The sequence below is a fragment of the Idiotropiscis lumnitzeri genome, chromosome 2 (genome assembly GCF_059441095.1).
Source record: "Idiotropiscis lumnitzeri isolate Australia: NSW breed Sydney's pygmy pipehorse chromosome 2, RoL_Ilum_1.0, whole genome shotgun sequence".
NCBI classification, from domain to species: Eukaryota; Metazoa; Chordata; class Actinopteri; order Syngnathiformes; family Syngnathidae; genus Idiotropiscis; species Idiotropiscis lumnitzeri.
The window spans coordinates 22448854-22468783 of record NC_142392.1 but is presented as its reverse complement, the minus strand read 5'-3'; the positions used below and the strand labels follow the sequence as shown (position 1 = coordinate 22468783).

Below are 19930 nucleotides of genomic sequence, written 5' to 3'. Positions count from 1 at the left end.
TGTATTACGATTGCTGGCATTATTTTAAACACTTACGGGACAGAAGGTCAATTATTTAATTTAGCAGGTTCATATTTACTGAATATGTTAAACATTGATTAAACAAAAAGCATTTATCAAATGAAAGTAGAAGTACAGTGCATCGATAAGATTGACTGGGATTGTAGTCATGGTCTTTACTGATGCATGATGATGATGTCCCGAAAAGAAATTCGACATCTGTCGTTTGGAAATGTTTTGGGTTCCATAAAGACGATGTTTGAGCAAAAGAACACAAACTACAAAGTGCGTCGTAAACACCTGAAACAGCGCGTCCAACCTTTTATTTTTCACCACCCCCAACACAACCAATGTGTGCTAAAAGTTCAAAGTGAGAAGCAAGGTTGGACAAGTGACAACAGCCCATAACGGAGGCGACACCATACGAGAGTCTCAGAGGTGGACGCGCACATAGCGAAAGATTTAGCTCCTCTAGTTACAGTGGAGCGCACAGGATTTAAACGCCTCATGAAAGTAGCCGACGAGAGGTACGAAAATATTTTGCCGCAAACAGCACTTCCCGATATGGACAACATCGGGACGGGAGCTTAGACATGTCAAGCATTTTGCATCCACATCCGACTTGTGGTCGGGTCGCAACATGGATCCCTGTTTGAGCCTGACCGTGCATGACATAGACGACAAGTGGCGACCGCGCACCAGCGTACTTGAGACAGCATTTTCCTGATGAAGCACACTTGTTTATTTGGCACTGGCATTCCATTGACATTTTTTTTCCATTCTATTTAGCATTTTGTTTACAGGCGACCAGCTCCTTTGCACATGGCATTATTTATATTGTTTACAAGATACCTTTACACATATCTAGGCCTTTGCAAATGGAATTACAGCATCTCGGCACAATCTATTTGCAGAAAAAGATTTTGTGAGAGGTACCCTTTTTCTCCTGTTCTTTGTGACATTGTTCAAATCATGCAAAGCAAGCTATTTGGAATGTTTATACAAATGGTTTTTGTACTATTATTTTTCATTGAAAGTGATGTGTACCAGTTGGTCAATAAAAAAAAACTGTTAATATGCATTTCCTGCATTTATTTTGATTTCGGTCCTCAGGGGGAATTTATCGTGCATTGATCATTACCGAGGAAAAATTGCTCAATTTATCGCAAAATTGATTTTAGGTCACATCGCCCAGCCCTATATTCTCACCATCACAATCGTGTCTCTCAGCAAGCCGTTTAGTGGCAAATTTTTTTAGCACAAACGCTGCAACTGAATGGCTTGTCTCCACTATGTGTTGTTGTGTGTTTAATTAAAGTAGACTTTTCAGAGAAGCATTTTCCACAAACTGAGCAGGAAAAAGGTTTTTCTCCACTGTGTGTTCTTGTGTGATTTATAAAATCAGACTTTCGAGAGAAGCATTTTCCACAAAATGAGCAGGAAAAAGGTTTTTCTCCACTGTGAGTTCTTGTGTGCCTTGTTAAAGTTGACTTATGAGAGAAGCTTCTGCCACAAACTGAGCAGGAAAAAGATTTTTCCCCACTGTGTGTTCTTGTGTGGCTTGTTAAATGAGCCTTTAGAGAAAATCTTTTACCACAAACTGAGCAAGAAAAAGGTTTTTCTCCACTATGTGTTGTTGTGTGTTTTCTTAAATTAGACTTTCCAGAGAAACTTTTGCCACAAACTGAGCAGGAAAATAGTTTTTCTCCAGTGTGTGTTCTTGTGTGTTCTGTTAAATTTCCCCTTTCAGAGAAGCATTTTCCACAAACTGAGCAGGAAAAAGGTTTTTCTCCACTGTGTGTTCTTGTGTGGCTTGTTAACGTTGACTTTACAGAGAAGCATTTTCCACAAACTGAGCAGGAAAAAGGTTTTTCTCCAGTGTGTGTTCTTGTGTGGATTGTTAACGTTGACTTTACAGAGAAGCATTTTCCACAAACTGAGCAGGAAAAAGGTTTTTCTCCAGTGTGTGTTCTTGTGTGGATTGTTAACATTGACTTATGCAGGAAGCTTTTGCCACAAACCGAGCAAGAAAACTGTTTTTCACCACTGTGTGTTTTTCTGTGCCCTTTTAAAGACAGCCTTGAAGTGAATGAGACAGTGCGACATGCCCTTTCACCTTGAGCTTGCCCATCATCATCATCATCATCATTAGTATCATCATCATTGTCATGAGCGTCTGATAATGTGTCCTCATTATGTGCTTGTGATGGCCCCCAGGGGTCTTCATCACCTTCTGTTGTCACGTGATGACTTGAGCTGCTGCTTGTTGGCTCCGCCCCTCTGTTGTCCTCACTCTCATCCTTGTTTACATCTTCAGTCTTTATAGGGACAACTTTCACTGGTGACTTGTTGATCTCCTCCTCCTCTTCCTCCTTTTTGATGTGAGTCAAGTCTGGCTCCTCTTTCACAAAACGGAGATAGTTTTCACTGACCTCTGTCGGACACAAAAAGACAAACATACATTTGGTTTGGTCAAGTCAAACCTCGTGCGTCGACTTTGTCTTATATTGTTTCTACCGTGCTACCTTGACTTGTGCCTGCCGCATTAATGTTGTGATGCATGCAATGCGTGTGACCCCGATTTGGACCAGACCATGGGGGCATTTCACAAAATTACATCCTACGATGTAAACCTCCCTTTCGCAGCACAACAACAGTGATAAACGAGCATTTAAAAAGGAAGCACGTTGCGGCTGATGCCCGATTTATTTCATTCCGGACATAGTCACAGACGTTTCTGGAAGCGAGCTGAAGTTAGCACACACAGGCTATTGTGTGCGTCTGATGGAACACCTGTTGTGGGACCCTAACATATTGATGCAGACCACTGGGGGCCATCGCAACATAATGACATCGATAAAATAGGAATCCTTCAAGTTAAATATGTTTACAAGTTTTTCATTTTGCATTGAGAGATAGTTTCACCGTGGGTACTTTTTGCTTCCATTCTAATCTGTATGCCTAAAAGAATTAAAGGGGCCCTGGAATCAGAGTGGCTATTTATTGCATGATTTACGTTTGTTTTGTTTTGTTTTTCCCAAAATGACATTTAGCCTGCTAGTACGTTCCAACATTCCCCTTTTTATTTTATTTTTTTATAAAATTTCTGTTTCTAAATAAATTTTAAAACAAAATTACGTTTGAAGAGTAAAAGTTCTTACACATAAGCATTCAGCAACAACACTTTCACTCTGACTTTCATGTTGACATATTTGAATAATGACTGTATATTTTAAAGTTATCCAATATGTATTCAAATTAGACTAAGATACACCATAATATTATTAGAGTTCACTGAATTATTTTGTAACTGCTATGATGTATAACAGCCATAGGGTGTCAGTAATGAGTGACAAAGTAACACAACACCTCCCATTGTTCCGTCATCATTGTCATTTGCAAAAATTACCAGGAACTATGAGTTGCGGTGGAGATGCAAACCACCTGGGCCACAGGAATTTTTTTACGAGGAACTAAATGTTCCTGGACTTGTTTGTAGAAAAGGGGGTTGTGACGGTATCGCTTTTTAAGCCCATAGTAGGCCAAAGATGCAGATGCATTTCTTGCAGCATGTGCTTGTTCACTGATGAGATCCGTGCAACTCCGGATGGATGCATTAAATGTATTTTAAATGTTTGGATGAGGTGAATCTATGCACACGTGCACAAAACAGTGCAGGGCCACCCGAGGTTCATTGACTCTCACCCGACCAAGCCAGTACAAAGTTCATAAATAAATAAGACCAATACGTACTTGATTTTTAAAAAAAAAACTTAATATTTTGTGTTTTATCCACTAAAATTGATCAACCGCCATTGATGTTTTCGCCGCAGTGTGCACATTTTGTAGAGTTAGGCAGAATTCCTTCCGTAAGAAATTGCTTGAACAAGATATAAAAACCAGAAAATTTAAAATGTAAAATAATCAGTACAAATTTTATACTGGGAAAACATGGAGTTCACCCCCCACTATTGGTTATTCTTTGGCATTTATTTTCTGCACTGATTTTATTTGGCATAAACAATAGTTTAGCAAACCGACAAGCAATATTTAAAACTAAAACGGCAATAACCTTGAACGCATTTCCCCAAACAACTTAATGTTGTGATGCATATTTCGAACGATAGAAAGTCGTTCTTTACAAAGCAAATGAGAGTAAGACGTGTACAAACCTGCTTTGTGTAGCACAACACGAAGCTGCTTCCAAACTTCGTCCAGCAGTGGAAGTGGAAGATGTTGCTCGTTCTCTTCTTTTATTCCACAAAGTACCTCGTTGTACTTGGGTGTCGTTCTTTCACACATTTTCAAATGATAACTCAAAAAAATCTGCACTTGATCTCTGCTTGGCGATGAGTCGTTAGCAGCTAGCTAGCTAACAAGCTAAGCTAACTACACCGAAAAGCATCAACGCGCGAAGATGAGGTTATCGGACACAAAGACTTAATGAATTATGTCGGAGTCCTTTGGAGTAGCACTGGAAATCCTGTGAGAAAATTACAGTCAGTTCCACACTAAATCAGAAGAATTTAGCGGTGTTTGTTTTTATTTCGGTATGGACGGGTCGGTGCATGTGGTCGAGGTCCTTCGGAAGCTGCGCGCTTTTTAATGACGTCATGCTTTAAGCACGTATTTTTCAAATATATTTCTTTGCCTCTGCGTTTGTTTTTTAACCCTGGCTGGTCTATTTGAATATATATTTTATATAATATTTTAATTCGGTTGATAAAAAAAAACTAAATTAACGCCACATTGGCGAGTCAGCTCTGACGTCACTTCCGCCTATGCCCCGAGAAGCCGCTGCTGGAACAGCAGTGGGACGTTCAAGTTTCTCCTACCGAACTTGCAACAATGCTGTGGTTCAATTGGGCTGCAAGATTCTATGAATAAAATGTCTGCATATACTAGCAGTGCTTCTCAATTATTTCACGCCCGCCCCTACCCAGAAGAAAAAGATTCGCGCCCCCCACCACCATTTTTTTCTGTCTTTGTATATTGATGTTAGATTGTCAATAAAATATCCCTTCACTAAGCTAAATTGATAAGAAATATAATTTTGAGAACGAATATCGTAAGCATCTCGAAACTCAGTACTCTGTTGTCCAAATATTGATGAGATGATAAATATTTACTAATATTTGTTTAAAGGAAAAAACTTTATGAACATTAACAAACCAAACACAGTTATTAATACGTACAAAATATAGAAAAGACAAAAAGAAGAGCCAGGGCGATTTTAAACAAAAATTCTACATAAATTACAAAGCAACAGCTTTAGTATGTATACACGACATTTTTTTTTTAATTTATGGTTACTATGTGGCAGTCGGAATGAACACACACGTCTGACTGGAAACTGGCATTTATTTGAAGACTAGCAACAAGAGAATAATGCACAATCATAAATTTGCACCAAAAAACATTTTCATGAACACGCCCCCAAGCACTATGCCTGCTGGGTGAGAGGCATAGTCCTAATGTCTGCCACACAGAGGACAGCAAGGCCGCCGCCACGCATCACTACTTCAAGTTTAAGAGCCATACTCACCGTCTTGAGGTTGCGGGTGTCATGATCATCGGACTGGTCGGCAGCCATTTCTGAAAAATTAACCCCGAGCTGGACTGGACATACAATCGCACGTGATAAACAATCAGCTACAGGGTTACATTTACCAGCCACGTGCCCAATGTCTGTCGTAAACTCAGAAATGGCCGCTAAGTGCTGTTGCTGGCGGGCCGACCAGAGTTCAGTGACCTTCGACATTGCCAATGTAAGTGGCTTATGAGCCACATAAGCCTTGAAACGGCATCCTTCAAGAAGGAAACGAAAGTGGCGCGTCACAAGGTACAATAACAACAACTTTCGGTCAAAAACGCTATACATATATATATATATTTGTAAATTGATGTTAGATTGTCAATAAAATATCCCTTAACTAAGCTAAATTCATAAGAAATAATATGATTTTGAGAACTACTATTGTGAGGATCTCGAAACTCAGTACTCTGTTGTGCAAATATTGATGAGATGATAAATATTTACTCATACGTTTTTTTGTAAAAAAAAAACATTATTCACATTAGCAAACCAAACACAGTTATTAATACGTACATAATATAGAAATGACAAAAAGAATAGCCAGGGGGATTTTAAACAAAAATTCTTTGTAAATACCATAAAGCAACAGCTTTAGTATGTTGACGATATGTTTTTTTTATATAATTTTATGGTTACTTTACGTTTTTTTAATGGTTACTGGAATGTTCCGTCTTCTATCTTAAGAAGTCACGCAGGCAACGTGACGCTGCAAGCTTGTGTCTATTTATTGACTTGCATTCTCGTCTATGTGCAGACACACTTGTTCGTCTGGTAACCAAAACACACATCGGGCAATACCGCCAACTAGTGGCCAATGATATTACTGCTATCATTACATCTCCCTTTCAAACGTTAAACAATGCCTATGCCTTTTTTTATTATTATTATTGTTTATTATTATTATTATTATTATTATTTTGTTTTGTTATCAATTATTTTCACTTCTTATCAATATCCACACATTTTTATGACAACAAGCAGCTCTACAACAATTTTAGCAACAATCACACAACATTAAACATTTTCAATCAGCCTGTCCGGTTGTCGTCTAACTCTTGTTGATCTTCGAAGAGGTTCAGTAATCCCAGAAATTGCTGGTGGTTTTGGTCTGTGCTCCTTCGATGTATCCACCTGCTTTGCAGCCTCAGCCGCATCAGAAGATTTCTTCAAGTCCTCGGGAACCTTCAGAAGACTCCTGTTCCTCCTCACTCTTTGTCCATACTTTGTTTCCACAATGTAAGATCTAGGTCCGGCTTCGATAAGGCAAAAGATGTATGCAGATTGTGCTCGATTGGACTTCATTATCATCACATTTCTCTCTTATTGGTGATCTATTATTATACTTCCTGCTTCCGCGTCATCCGATTTGATGACGTCATTTCCGGGTACGAACTACGCTGCTTCATAACGAAACTAAAGTTGCGTTGTACAAAAAACATTTAGAAAAATATTTAACGTTACACTTCACAGTAATTTGAATGCAATAACAGGATTTAAATGAACTACAAATTGAAAACAGAACAGCAATACTTTTCTTGCCACTCAAAAGGTAAACAGTTTGCACGCTAGTATTATGCAAAAACATTAACAGTAGGGACCAATGTTCCCTCTAATTTTTCATGTGTCTGAGCAGACACACAAGCTCCCTGAGCAACGGCGCATATGGGCAGGGCACATTCGCGACGTTCTGCTCCGATTGGCTGCGTAGGCGTACACGAACTGTACGGCATTATTGGCTGGACACATGTCACTCATTAAGTTACATTGCAAAATGGTACAAAAATATATATATAACTGGTCTAATTAATTAGATTATATCAGTTCTAAAATTAGATATTCAGTAATGCGTTTCTGTTTTATTTTATTTTGTGCGCTGCATAGACGTTCTTGTGCGCTGAGTGTGTGCAAGCAGTGCGCGATTGCGCACGCGCGCAGCTTAGAGGGAACATTGGTAGGGACCCATATTGCTATTATTAAGGTTATTTCGTTAGAGCAGCGGTGTCAAACTCATTTTTGTGGACGTGCCACATCATAGTTGTGGTTTCCCTCAGAGGGCCGGTATGACTGTGAACCCATATAAATTGAATGGAAAGCCAGTTTTGAAATCAGAAGCTCCTAAGTAATTGTTCAACAATTTTTCCATTTATTTTAAAAGGGGAGGACTGCTAACAAATAAATGGCAATATCTCAGTGTTGTTAAAAGTGAAGAAAATATGCCAGAAACAGGAAGTTGATGCAGATGATTTTCCCTTTGCGGGCCACATAAAATGAGGTTGCGGGCCAGATCTGGCCCCGGGCCTTGAGTTTGACATGTGCATTCGAGTGAATTGTATGTACCTTGTTGCTTTTCATGTGCAGAATGTCACCGTGAGGGACATCTCTTGACCGCAAGAAACGTTCCAAGTCCCCCTCTAAGATTATTGCCGCATCTGACGTACTGTCGTCTCTCGAACAGCCGCGCATCAGAGGCTAGGCGAGCCAAACTGACTCGGAAGTACATAAACACGTATTAAAAAAATAAATAAACGAACATTCACTCAAAAAAAACAACTTTGCGTTTGCGAGGGAACGCAATCTTTGCAAGGGAAAGCAAAGATTTGTTGTTGTTGTTTTTTCTTCCATGTCCCCTAAGGGGCTCCGGAATTTCCGAACGCCGTCAGAGGAAAAGGAGAAATAAAAAAGGAAAATCTGGATATCAGTCTGAATCGTGGCCTTTTTGCTGGAACGGTGTGGCTACACTCCTGCCATTCCAAAAACTTTGAGAGAAACTGAGACTATTTGCGTTTCTCCTTCTGGCTCTTTTTATCGTTCAACTTCTACTTCAGTTTTTCACCTTTTCACACAGCGTAATGAAGGCCAGTTGAGCAAGTGGAACAAGTGATTTTATTGATGATTGTGGAAGGCAACGATTTCATAAGCACTGTTTCTTCTCACACCTTTTCCATTAACTACGATTAAAAAGACAACTGAAAAGCATAACGTTAACAAATGTTGTTCTAGGCAAAGGCAATTAATTTCATTTATAATGATTGATGTTAACACACAAAAAAACTCATCATCACTCAGAGACAATGGTTATTCTGGCACTGATCACATTGGCTTTGTGTCAATAAAAGATCTTTGCAAAATTCAATTTCATCATATTTTATTGAAAATCACATTCACGTCTTACCACAAAGAGTCGGTTCCTTCAGTTTTTTTTGTCATTTTTTAAGCTTCAAGTATCGCTGCTTTTTTCACCAACACAATTGTGTCTCTCAGTACTATGTTTAGTGGAGAATTTTTTAGCACAAACGCTGCAACTGAATGGCTTGTCTCGACTGTGTGTTCTTGTATGGCTCGTTAAATGCGACTTTTGAGAGAAACTCTTGCCACAAACTGAGCATGAAAAAGGTTTTTCTCCACTATGTGTCCTTGCGTGTTTTGTTAAATTTGACTTATCAGAGAAACTTTTGCCACAAACTAAGCAGGAAAAAGGTTTTTCTCCGTTGTGTGTTCTTGTGTGATATGTTAAACTTAACTTTTGAGAGAAATATTTTCCGCAAACTGAGCAGGAAAAAGGATTTTCTCCACTGTGTATTCTTCTATGTTTTGTTAAAGTTGATTTTAGAGAGAATCCTTTGCCACAAACTGAGCAGGCGAAGGTTTTTTCTCCACAGTGCGTTCTTATATGTTCTGTTAAACTTGACTTTTGAGAGAAGCATTTTCCACAAACTGAGCAGGAAAAATGTTTTTCTCCAGTGTGTATTTTTATGTGACTTGTTAAATTTGACTTTACAGAAAAGCTTTTGCCACAAACTGAGCAGGAAAAGTTTTTTTCTCCAGTGTGTGTTTTTATGTGACTTGTTAAATTTGACTTTCCAGAAAAGCTTTTGCCACAAACTGAGCAGGAAAAAGGTTTTTCTCCACTGTGAGTTCTTGTGTGGCTTGTTAACGTTGACTTTACAGAGAAGCATTTTCCACAAACTGAGCAGGAAAAAGGTTTTTCTCCACTGTGCGTTCTTGTGTGGATTGTTAAACTTGAATTTTGAGAGAAGCTTTTACCACAAACTGAGCAGGAAAAAGGTTTTTCTCCAGTGTGTAATCGTGTATGTTTTTAAATTTGACTTTAAAGAAAAGCTTTTGCTACAAACTGAGCAGCGAAAAGATGCTTCTCCACTGTGTGTTCTTGTGTGAATTGTCAAATGAAACTTTCGAGAGAAAATTTTGCCACAAATTGAGCAAAATAGAGGTTTTTCTTTACCGTGGTTTCTTGTGTGCCGTTTTAAAGACAACTTTGAGGTTAATGAGTCAGTGTGACATGCCCTTTCAGTTTTGGCTTGCCCATCATCATCATCATCGTCATCTGATAATGTGTCCTCATTATGTACTTGTGATGGTCCCCAGTGGTCTTCATCACCTTCTGTTGTCACGTGATGACTTGAGCTGCTGCTTGGAGGCCCCGCCCCTCTTTTGTCCTCATTCTCATCCTTTTTTTCATCTTCAGTCTTTATCGGGTCAAAGTTCACTGATGACTGGTTAATCTCCTCCTCCTCCTCCTTTTTGATGTGAGTCAAGTCTGGCTCCTCTTTCACAGAACAGAAATATTTTTCACTAACGTCTGCAGGACACAAAAAGATGAACACAGATTTGGTTTGGTCAATTCATTCTGATTCAGATCAACCCACTCGTGTACAAACCTGCTTTGAGTGGCACAACACGAGGCTGCTTGCAAACTTCGTCCAGCAGTTGAAGATGTTGCTCGTTCTCTTCTTTTATTGCACAAAGGTCCTCTTTGCACTTGGGTGTCGTTCTCGCACACATTTTCAAATGATAATTCCAATAATTCCGATCTCTGCTCGGCGATGAGTCATGTGCCTCTTTTCGTTAGCGGCTAGCTAGCTAACAAGCTAAGCTAACTACGCCGAAAAGCATCAACGCGCGAAGATGAGGTTATCGGGACACAAAGACTTAATGAATTATGTCGAAGTCCTTTAGAGTAGCACTGGACATCCTGTGTGAAAATTACAGTCAGTTCCACACTAAATCAGAAGAATTTAGCGGTGGGTGTTTTTGTTCCGGTGTGGACGGGTCGGTGGATGTGGTCGAAGACCTTCGGAAGCTGCGCGCTTGCTTATGACGTCATGCTTTAAGCGCGTATTTTCCAAATATATTTCTTTGCCTCTGTGTTTGTTTTTACCCCTGGCCGTTCTATTTTAATATATATTTTATATAATATTTTAATTCGGTTGATATTTTTGTTTTTACAAAATAACTAAATTAACGCCACATTGGCGAGTCAGCTCCGACGTCACTTCCGCCTATTTCCCGAAAAGCCGCTGCTGCTCCAGCAGTGGGACGTTTACGTTTCTCCGACCGAACTTACAACAATGCTGTGGTTCACTCGGGCTGCAAGATTGTATGAATATAATGTCTGCATATAGTGTGAAATATTTCTCAATCTAGTATTTCCAAGTTTTCCCTCCGACAATTGACGTGACTTCTTCGACAGGCACACAGAGTATGATGTAAATATACTTTATTATTTTGTAATTGTTTTTATTTAGTAACTCAGAACACACAAATGTAACACACAGGGGTGACAAACATGCAGTCAAAGAAATATAATATCTATATATATCTATATATACTGCCCTGAGGAGGATTTAGTGGTGCAATGCGATGCATCGGACACTGGTTTGGGGGCAGCACTAATGCAGAAAGGCAAGCCCATTGCTTTTGCAAGCAGAGCACTCACGCAGACGGAACATGGCTATGCTCAGATTGAGAAAGAGTTTTTAGCCATGGTTTTCAGTGTAGAGAAATTTCATCAGTTCACATATGGGCGTAAGGTCACTGTCCAATCCGATCATAAGCCGCTCGAGACAATTGTGAGGAAACCTCTGTTGAGTGCTCCAAAGAGACTCCAAAGAATGATGCTGCGCATTCAGAAATATGATCTGACTGTAGTGTATGTTCCAGGCAGGGACATGTTACTAGCAGACACGTTGAGCAGAGCATATCTCCCAGAATGCTCACCCCTGGGCTCAGTTGAGGCTGACATAGAAACTGTTAACATGGTACAGCACCTACCTATCTCCAATGACAGCCTGAGCAGGATTAGAGTAGCTACGGAAGAAGATAGAACGCTTCAAACTCTCATTAAGATGATGCAACAGGGATGGCCATCAGACAAAAGATCAATACCGCCGGTGATCAGGCCATACTATTCGTTTCAAGGTGAACTGGGTCACCAAGATGGCATTGTTTTTAAAGGTGAACGTGCTGTTATACCTACCGCACTCCAGAAGGACATAACCAGCCGCCTGCATTCATCTCATCTAGGTGTCGGAGGATGTCTGAGGAGAGCCAGAGAATGCGTTTTCTGGATTGGCATGAATGACCATATTACAGCACACATCGCTCGTTGTGACATCTGCAGGTCAGTAGATGACAGACAACAGAAGGAAACACTCAACCCACATGATTTGCCAAACAGACCATGGCCTAAGGTGGGCGTCGACATTTTTCAGTTTGAGGACAAGAACTACCATGTGACAGTGGACTATTACTCGAATTATTGGGAAATAGACTTTTTGCCTGACACTAAATCTGCCACAGTGATAAAGAAACTGAAAGCCCACTTTGCTAGATATGGCATTCCCAGCCCTGTAATTTCAGATAATGGACCTCAATACTCATCGGAGGATTTCCACAGGTTCAGTCGGCTGTGGGAGTTCGAGCACAAGACATCATCTCCAGGTTACCCTCAGAGTAACGGCAAAGCAGAGTCTGCCGTGAAGACAGCAAAAAGACTTTTGCAAAAGGCTAAAGCGGCTGGGCAGGACCCATATCTTGCGTTATTGGATCACCGCAATACACCGTCACAAGGACTAGACTCAAGCCCGGCGCAAAGACTGCTGAGCCGCCGTACAAGGACACTGCTCCCAGTCAAGCCCAGCCTTCTTCGGCCCAAAGTGATTAGAGCAGGGCCAGTGCTGCTGAAAAATCAATTCCGCCAGTGTGCTTATTACAACCGCTCTGCTAGGGATCTCGATGCATTAAAACCTGGCGATTGTGTTAGGGTTCAGCCTTTTCACCCCCACACTAAGTGGAGGTTGGGCAGAGTGAAAAACTGTGTTGATTGCAGATCCTATGACATTGAATTGGATTCAGGTGCTGTTCTGAGAAGGAACCGTAGACACCTCAGGCACGCTCTGGGAGATCCACATGTGAGGCCAATAGACATGGAGGCTGAGGATCCACCAAACACCCAAGCGAGTCCAATACAACCTCAGCCAGCCGCTCCGTCCGATAGCGATAGGCCGATGACAACTAGGAGTGGGAGAGTTATTCACAAGCCGCAGCGGTACAAGGACTTTACTACTTAATCACATGCTTTGGGGATTCTTATTTTTAAGGGTAATTGTAATTGTGAAAAAAAAAAAAAAAGGGTGGGATTCTTCCTAACAGAGGAGCACTGTTTTGTTTGGGATGTTGAAATTGCATCTGTCACTGAGAAAAAAAAAACTGTTGTCTCAGCATTGTTCACATTGTAATGTTTTTTTCTTCCTTGTGTGTGTTAATGTGTGTTCAGCACCAGGTCCAATTTAAAGGACAAGCTTTCCAAAAAGAGAAAGGATGTAACAATATGGTATGCTGTGTTATCAGGTGCACTAGTAGGGGGCACTGCAGGGCAGTTGGAAGTGTGTAAGCCTGTTGTTATGACTGCAGGGCATTCGAGGGACACGTTGTTGCAAATAAACGCTGGCCAAGTTGGGTCAGAGCAAAGAAACTGGACTTGTATCTTTTCTTAGAAAACCCCACTTAAACACTGCTAGCATATGCAGACATTATATTCATACAATCTTGCAGCCCGAGTGAACCACAGCATTGTTGCAAGTTCGGTAGGAGAAACGTAAACGTCCCACTGCTGGAGCAGGAAAGGCTTCTCGGGGCAAAGGCGGAAGTGACGTCGGAGCTGACTCGCTTTTGTGGCGTTATTTTAATTATTTTGTTACATTTTTTTTTTATCAACCAAATTAAAATATTACATAGAATATATATTAAAGGAGAACCATCAGGTGTAAAAACAAACACAGAGGCAAAGAAATATATTTGAAAAATACGTGCTTAAATCATGACGTCATAAGCAAGCGCGCAGCTTCCGAAGGACCCCGTCCACACCGGAATAAAAACACCCACCGCTAAATTCTTCTGATTTAGTGTGGAACTGACTGTAATTTTTTCATAGGATGTCCAGTTCTACTCTAAAGGACTACGACATAATTCATTAAGTCTTTGTGTCCCGATAACCTCATCTTCGCGCGTTGATGCTTTTCGGCGTAGTTAGCTTAGCTTGTTAGCTAGCTAGCCGCTAACAAAAAGAGGCACATGACTCATCGCCAAGCAGAGATCAAGTGCGGATTTTTGGGAATTATCATTTGAATATGTGTGAAAGAACGACACCCAAGTACAAAGAGGAACATTGTGGAATAAAAGAAGAGAACGAGCAACATCTTCCACTGCTGGACGAAGTTTGCAACCAGCCTCGTGTTGTGCTACACAAAGCAGGTTTGTACACGTTTTACTCTCATTTGCTTTGTAAAGAACGACTTTCTATCGTTAGAAATATGCATCACAACATTAAATTGTTTGGGGAAATGCGTTCAAGGTTATTGCCGCTTTATTTTTAAATATTGCCTTTTACTTGCCGGTTTGCTGAACATTTGTTTATGCCAAATTAAATCAGTGCAGAAAATAAATGCCAAAGAATAACCAATAGTGGGGGGGGGGGACTCCATGTTTTCCCAGTATAAAATTTGAACTGATTATTTTACATTTTCAATTTTCTGGTTTTTATATCTTGTTCAAGCAATGACTTAGGGAAGGAATTCTGCCTGACTCTAAAAAATGTGCACACTGCGGCGAAAACATCAATGGCGGTCGATGAATTTTAGTGAATAAAACACAAAATATTAAGTTTAAAAAAAAAAAAAAATAAGTACGTATTGGTCTTATTTATTAACTTTGTACTGTCTTGGTCGGGTGAGAGTCAAAGAACCTCGTGTGGCCCTGCACTGTTTTGTGCACAGGTGCATTGTTTCACCTCATCCAAACATTTAAAATACATTGAATGCATCCATCCAGGGTTGCACGGATCTCATCAGTGAACAAGCGCATGCTGCAAGGAATGCATCTGCATCTTTGGCTTACTATGAGCTTAAAAAGGGAGAACGTCACAACCCCCTTTTCCACCAACAAGTCCAGGAACATTTAGTTCCTGGTAATAAAGTTCCTGTGGCCCAGGTGGTTTGCATCACCCCCACAACTCATAGTTCCTGCTAATTTATCCAAATGACAATCATGATGTATCAGTGGGAGGTCTTGTGTTACTTTGTTAGTCATTACTGACACCCTATGGCTGTTAACCATCAATGCAGTTCCAAAATGATTCAGTGAACTCTTAAAATATTATGGTGTATCTTAGTTGAATTAGAATACATATTCCAGAAACGTCTGTGACTATGTCAGGAATGAACTCGGGCACCAGCCGCAATGTGCTTACTTTTTAAATGCTCGTTTATCACGGTTGTGCTGCGAAAGGGAGGTTTACACATCGTAGGATGTAATTTTGTGAAATGCCCCCATGGTCCGGTCAAAGTTGGTGCCGCACGCATTGCTCCGTGTGCGGCAGGCACAAGTCAAGGTAGCACGGTAGAAACAATATAAGACAAAGTCGCCGCATGAGCTTTGACTTGACCAAACCAAATGTGTGTGTCTTTTTGTGCCCTGCAGACGTCAGTGAATACGATCTCCGTTCTGTGAAAGAGGAGCCAGACTTGACTCATATCAAAAAGGAGGAGGAGGAGGAGGAGGAGATCAACAAGTCACCACTGAACGTTGTCCCTATAAAGACTGAAGATGAAAACAAGGATGAGAGTGAGGACAACAGAGGGGCGGAGCCTCCAAGCAGCAGCTCAAGTCATCACGTGACAACAGAAGGTGATGAAGACCACTGGGGGCCATCACAAGCACAAAATGAGGACACATTATCACACGATGATGATGATGATGGGCAAGCCAAAGGTGAAAGGGCACGTCACACTGACTCATTCACTTCAAAGCTGTCGTTAAAACCGCACACAAGAACACACAGCGGAGATAAACCTTTTTGCTGCTTGTTTTGTGGTAAAAGCTTTTCTCTAAAATCAAATTTAACAAGCCACACAAGAACACACAGTGGTGAAAAACCTTTTTCTTGCTCAGTTTGTGGAAAATGCTTCTCCCAAAAGGGAAATTTAACAGAACACACAAGAACACACACTGGAGAAAAACCTTTTTCCTGCTCAGTTTGTGGCAAAAGCTTTTCTGGAAAGTCTAATTTAAGAAAACACACAACAACACATAGTGGAGAAAAACCTTTTTCCTGCTCGGTTTGTGGCAAAAGCTTCTCTCTAAAGTCTCATTTCGTAAGGCACACAAGAATGCACAGTGAAGAAAAAACTTTTTCTTGCTCAGTTTGTGGCAAAAGCTTCTATCAAAAGTTTGATTTAACAATCCACACAAGAATGCACAGTGGAGAAAACACTTTTTCTTGCTCAGTTTGTGGCAAAAGCTTCTATCAAAAGTTTGATTTAACAAGGCACGCAAGAACACACAGTGGAGAGAAGCCTTTTTCATGCTCAGTTTGTGGCAAAGGATTCTCTGAAAAGGGACATTTAACACAACACACAAGAACACACAGTGGAGAAAAAGCTTTTTCCTGCTCAGTTTGTGGGAGACGCTTCTCTGTAAAGTCAAATTTAACTTGTCACACAAGAACACACACTGGAGAAAAACCTTTTTCCTGCTCAGTTTGTGGCAAGAGGTTCTCTCGAAAGTCGGTTTTACGAAGCCACACAAGAACACACAGTGGAGACAAGCCACTCAGTTGCAGCGTTTGTTCTAAAAAATTCTTCACTAAACAGGGAACTGAGAGACACAATTGTGCTGGCGAGAATTGCAGCGATCCTTGAAGCTTAAAAAAAATAAAACAAAAAACTGAAGGAACTGACTCTTTGTGGTAAGATGTAAATTTTGATTTTGAATAAAATATGATATATTGAATTTTGAGAAGCTTTTTTACTGACACTAAGCCAATGTGATCATTGCCAGAAGAAGCAACGTGTCTGAGTGATGATTAATCTTTTTGTGTGTTCACATCAAACATGTAAATAAAATAAATTGCCTCTGCCTGGAACAAATATTTGTGAACATTTTGCTTTTCAGTTGTCTTTTTAATCGTACCTAATGGAAAAGGTGTGAGAAGAAACTGTGCTTATGAAATCGTTGCCTTCCACAATCATCAATAAAATCACGTGTTCCACTTGCTCAAATGGCCTTCATTACGCTGTGTGAAAAGGTGAAAAACTGAACTAGAAGTTGAACTATAAAAAGAACCAGAAAGAGAAACGGAAATAGTCTCAGTTTCTCTTAAAGGTTTTGTCAGGAGTTGGCAACTCGATGGCGACTGGAGTCAGCGCTGGTTTTCTCGCTGTGTTTGGCTGGCTCGTATATGTATGGTCCATTGAACATAACTCAAACTCTTCGAATATCCCCTCACATACATTTAATATTTAACTTTCTGAATAAATTTCTGACTTGCTAAAAACACTTTCTAGGTTGAGCTCTATCAAGTGTTTGGGGTTTGTTGCTAAGCAGAATCTCACTTTGGAAAAAAACTATCATTTTGTCAAATATACCAAATATTTTTGTTCATGCTATATTATGCTTTTTATACGTTGGATTAGTTATATAATGAAATAGGGAAATATTAAAATTGGCAACCACATACAGACTTAATTCAATTAATAATAAATATAGAAACATTTTATAAATATTGAACTCATTGAGAAGAGTCCTAATATTGAAATAATTATTGAAATATAAAAAATACTTATGTATTAAATTAATTCAATAACCCGACCCCGGATGAGCGGCAGAAAATGGCTGGATGGATGGAATAATTTAAATTGCACACATATTCAAATGAACAAATATCTTAAGAAATAATCAAGAGTGAAATAAAAAGGTTTACATTAATATTTATATAATTTAACATATTAAAATAATTGAATAAATATTGTAGTATTACATTAGCACGCTTAAATATACATTGAAATAAATAAAAAAAAAGTTGTGTATTTTTAAATGGCCTAATATAGATATGGGAAGTAATTCTCTTTATGAAACTATGAAGGGACTGAAGCTCACAGAAGTGACCAGTCTTGGTTCTGAAGTTCCGATGTAACCAGATACTGCCCTGAGAGAAAATAGGCCTGAGCATTGTTAATGGTGGGGGCAATTCTCTCGCCAGGTCGGTGACCTTCCAGGGTATGAGAGTAATTTAAGGTGGTCACGAGTAGACTGGTCGTATCAAAGGGGAGACGCATCTGCTCTCCCTCTGGGGGACTTTTGGAGGGAAATCCCGAAGACTAGCGGGATGGGAATGCATATGCAACAAGGGAAAATTAGATATTCATGTCCTACTTGGGCATTCCCTGTAAGAAGGGAATGTCTAAGAGGGGGCTCACACGTGCGCGGGGCGCATACACGCACACGTTTTTGGGGAGACTTTTTTTTACATCAGCATGTGACGAGAATACAATCTTTTTCGAACCAGTTCTTTTCCATCACCAATCCAGCCTTGCTCGGCTGCCTCTCCGGAAGGCAGCAAGGACCCAAACATCTGCCAAGTTACAGGATGGAAAGTATACTATGAACTTACCTTTCAAGAAGAAAGATGTCTTCTTACCAAACAATTTTGCTGTGGCCCAGCAACGGTTACAAGGTCTGAAGAAGAAATTTAAGTTTGATCAGCAACTCCATCAAGAATATGTGAAGTCCATGACTAATGTAATCACTTGCAATTATGCAGAACAAGTACCTGACGATCAAAGAGACCTTGATTCAGGAAGAGTTTGGTATATTCCCCATCATGGTGTCCATCATCCCAGAAAGGGAACACTGCGTGTCGTGTTTGACTGTGGTGCCACGTTTAAGGGCTTGTCCCTGAATACGGAGCTGCTGCAAGCACGTTGTGGTCCTCGTCAGCACCCGTGCGGCTGAATTCTGAAGTAGTTGTAGACTAGAAATACTCTTTTTGGGAAGACCAGAGAGCAGGGCATTACAGTAATCTAGGCGGCAGGAAATAAAAGCATGCATCAGCACCTCCGTGTTAACCTGAGAGAGAAACGGGCGGACTCTGGCTATATTCTTAAGGTGATAAAAACCAATCTTGGTTACATTTTTAATATGAGGAATAAAACTGAGCTCAGAGTCAAAAATGACGCCCAGGTTCTTCACAAATTGTGATGATTTATAATCTTGTAGTTTTGGTAAAAGTTTTTCTCTCTGACCTTCAGGACCAATAACTAAAACCTCTGTTTTGTCCTGATTGAGCTGTAGGAAATTCTCTGCCATCCATGACTTAATATCTAAAATGCAATTTAAAAGGGTATCGATAGGCTTTGTGTCATCCGGAGACACGGCAATATACAGCCATGTGTCATCAGCGTAGCTGTGGAAGCTGATGCGTGTCGCCTCATGACATCCCCAAGAGGAAGCATGTACAGATTAAAAAGTATTGGGCCTAAAATTGAACCTTGGGGAACCCCACATTCAATTTCATGGGTTTTGGCGGAACAGGTATCCATACTTGCAAAGAAACGTCTTTCTGTGAGATAGGAATAAAACCAGTTAAAAGCAGTACCAGAGATGCCCAATAGGTTTTTAAGTCTATTTAATAAAATGTGATTTACTGTGTCAAACGCGGCACTTAAATCCAGTAGCACCAAAACTGTGAGTTTTTTTGCATCTGCAAAACACCTGAAATCATTTAGAATCCTTAAAAGAGCTGTCTCTGTACTGTGGTTCATTCTAAAACCAGATTGAAATTTCTCTAAAACATTATTTGTATTTAAAAAATAATTTGACTGTAGAACATTTTTTTTTTCTAAAATCTTACTTCAAAACGGTAAGTTGGATACAGGGGTGTAATTATTTAAAACACTGGGCTCTGAATTGCTCTTCTTCAGAAGGGGCTTCACCACCGCCGTTTTAAACGCAGTGGGGAAGACACCCGTCTGAAGAGAGCAATTGACTATATTTAAAATCTGTTCCTCAAAAAAAATCCATAAAAAGCTTTTAAAAGTGATGTGGGAATTGGATCTAAAAGGCAGGTTGTTTGATTTACCTTGGAGAAAACTCGACCAAGTGTCCTTGCATCAACCAGGGCAAAACTTTCCAGTGTTTCCTCTGGTAAAAATGACTGTCCAGCGTTAATAGAAGTTACATTTTAATGAGCTAAAAGAC

At 40.1% G+C, this 19930-nt stretch overlaps 1 protein-coding gene across 1 annotated transcript; it reads right to left on the bottom strand.

The window, feature by feature from the left end:
• Nucleotides 1-207: 207 nt before the first annotated feature.
• Nucleotides 208-4573, bottom strand: LOC148342001 (uncharacterized). The gene is made up of 2 exons (XM_088288472.1): nt 4173-4573; nt 208-2434 (listed from the first exon to the last, which is right to left on the bottom strand). The coding sequence occupies exons 1-2, from the start codon at nt 4300-4302 to the stop codon at nt 1239-1241; spliced, it is 1326 nt and encodes a 441-aa protein (XP_088144598.1). The 5' UTR covers nt 4303-4573; the 3' UTR covers nt 208-1238.
• Between the last annotated feature and the right edge of the window lie 15357 nt (nt 4574-19930).

Excerpts from the sequence above, each read along its gene's own strand:
- LOC148342001 (XM_088288472.1), bottom strand. The coding sequence starts at position 4,302 with ATGTGTGAAAGAACGACACCCAAGTACAACGAGGTACTTTGTGGAATA. Across the intron at positions 2,435-4,172 it reads TGTTGTGCTACACAAAGCAG|AGGTCAGTGAAAACTATCTC; the intron begins GTTTGTACACGT and ends TGTGTCCGACAG.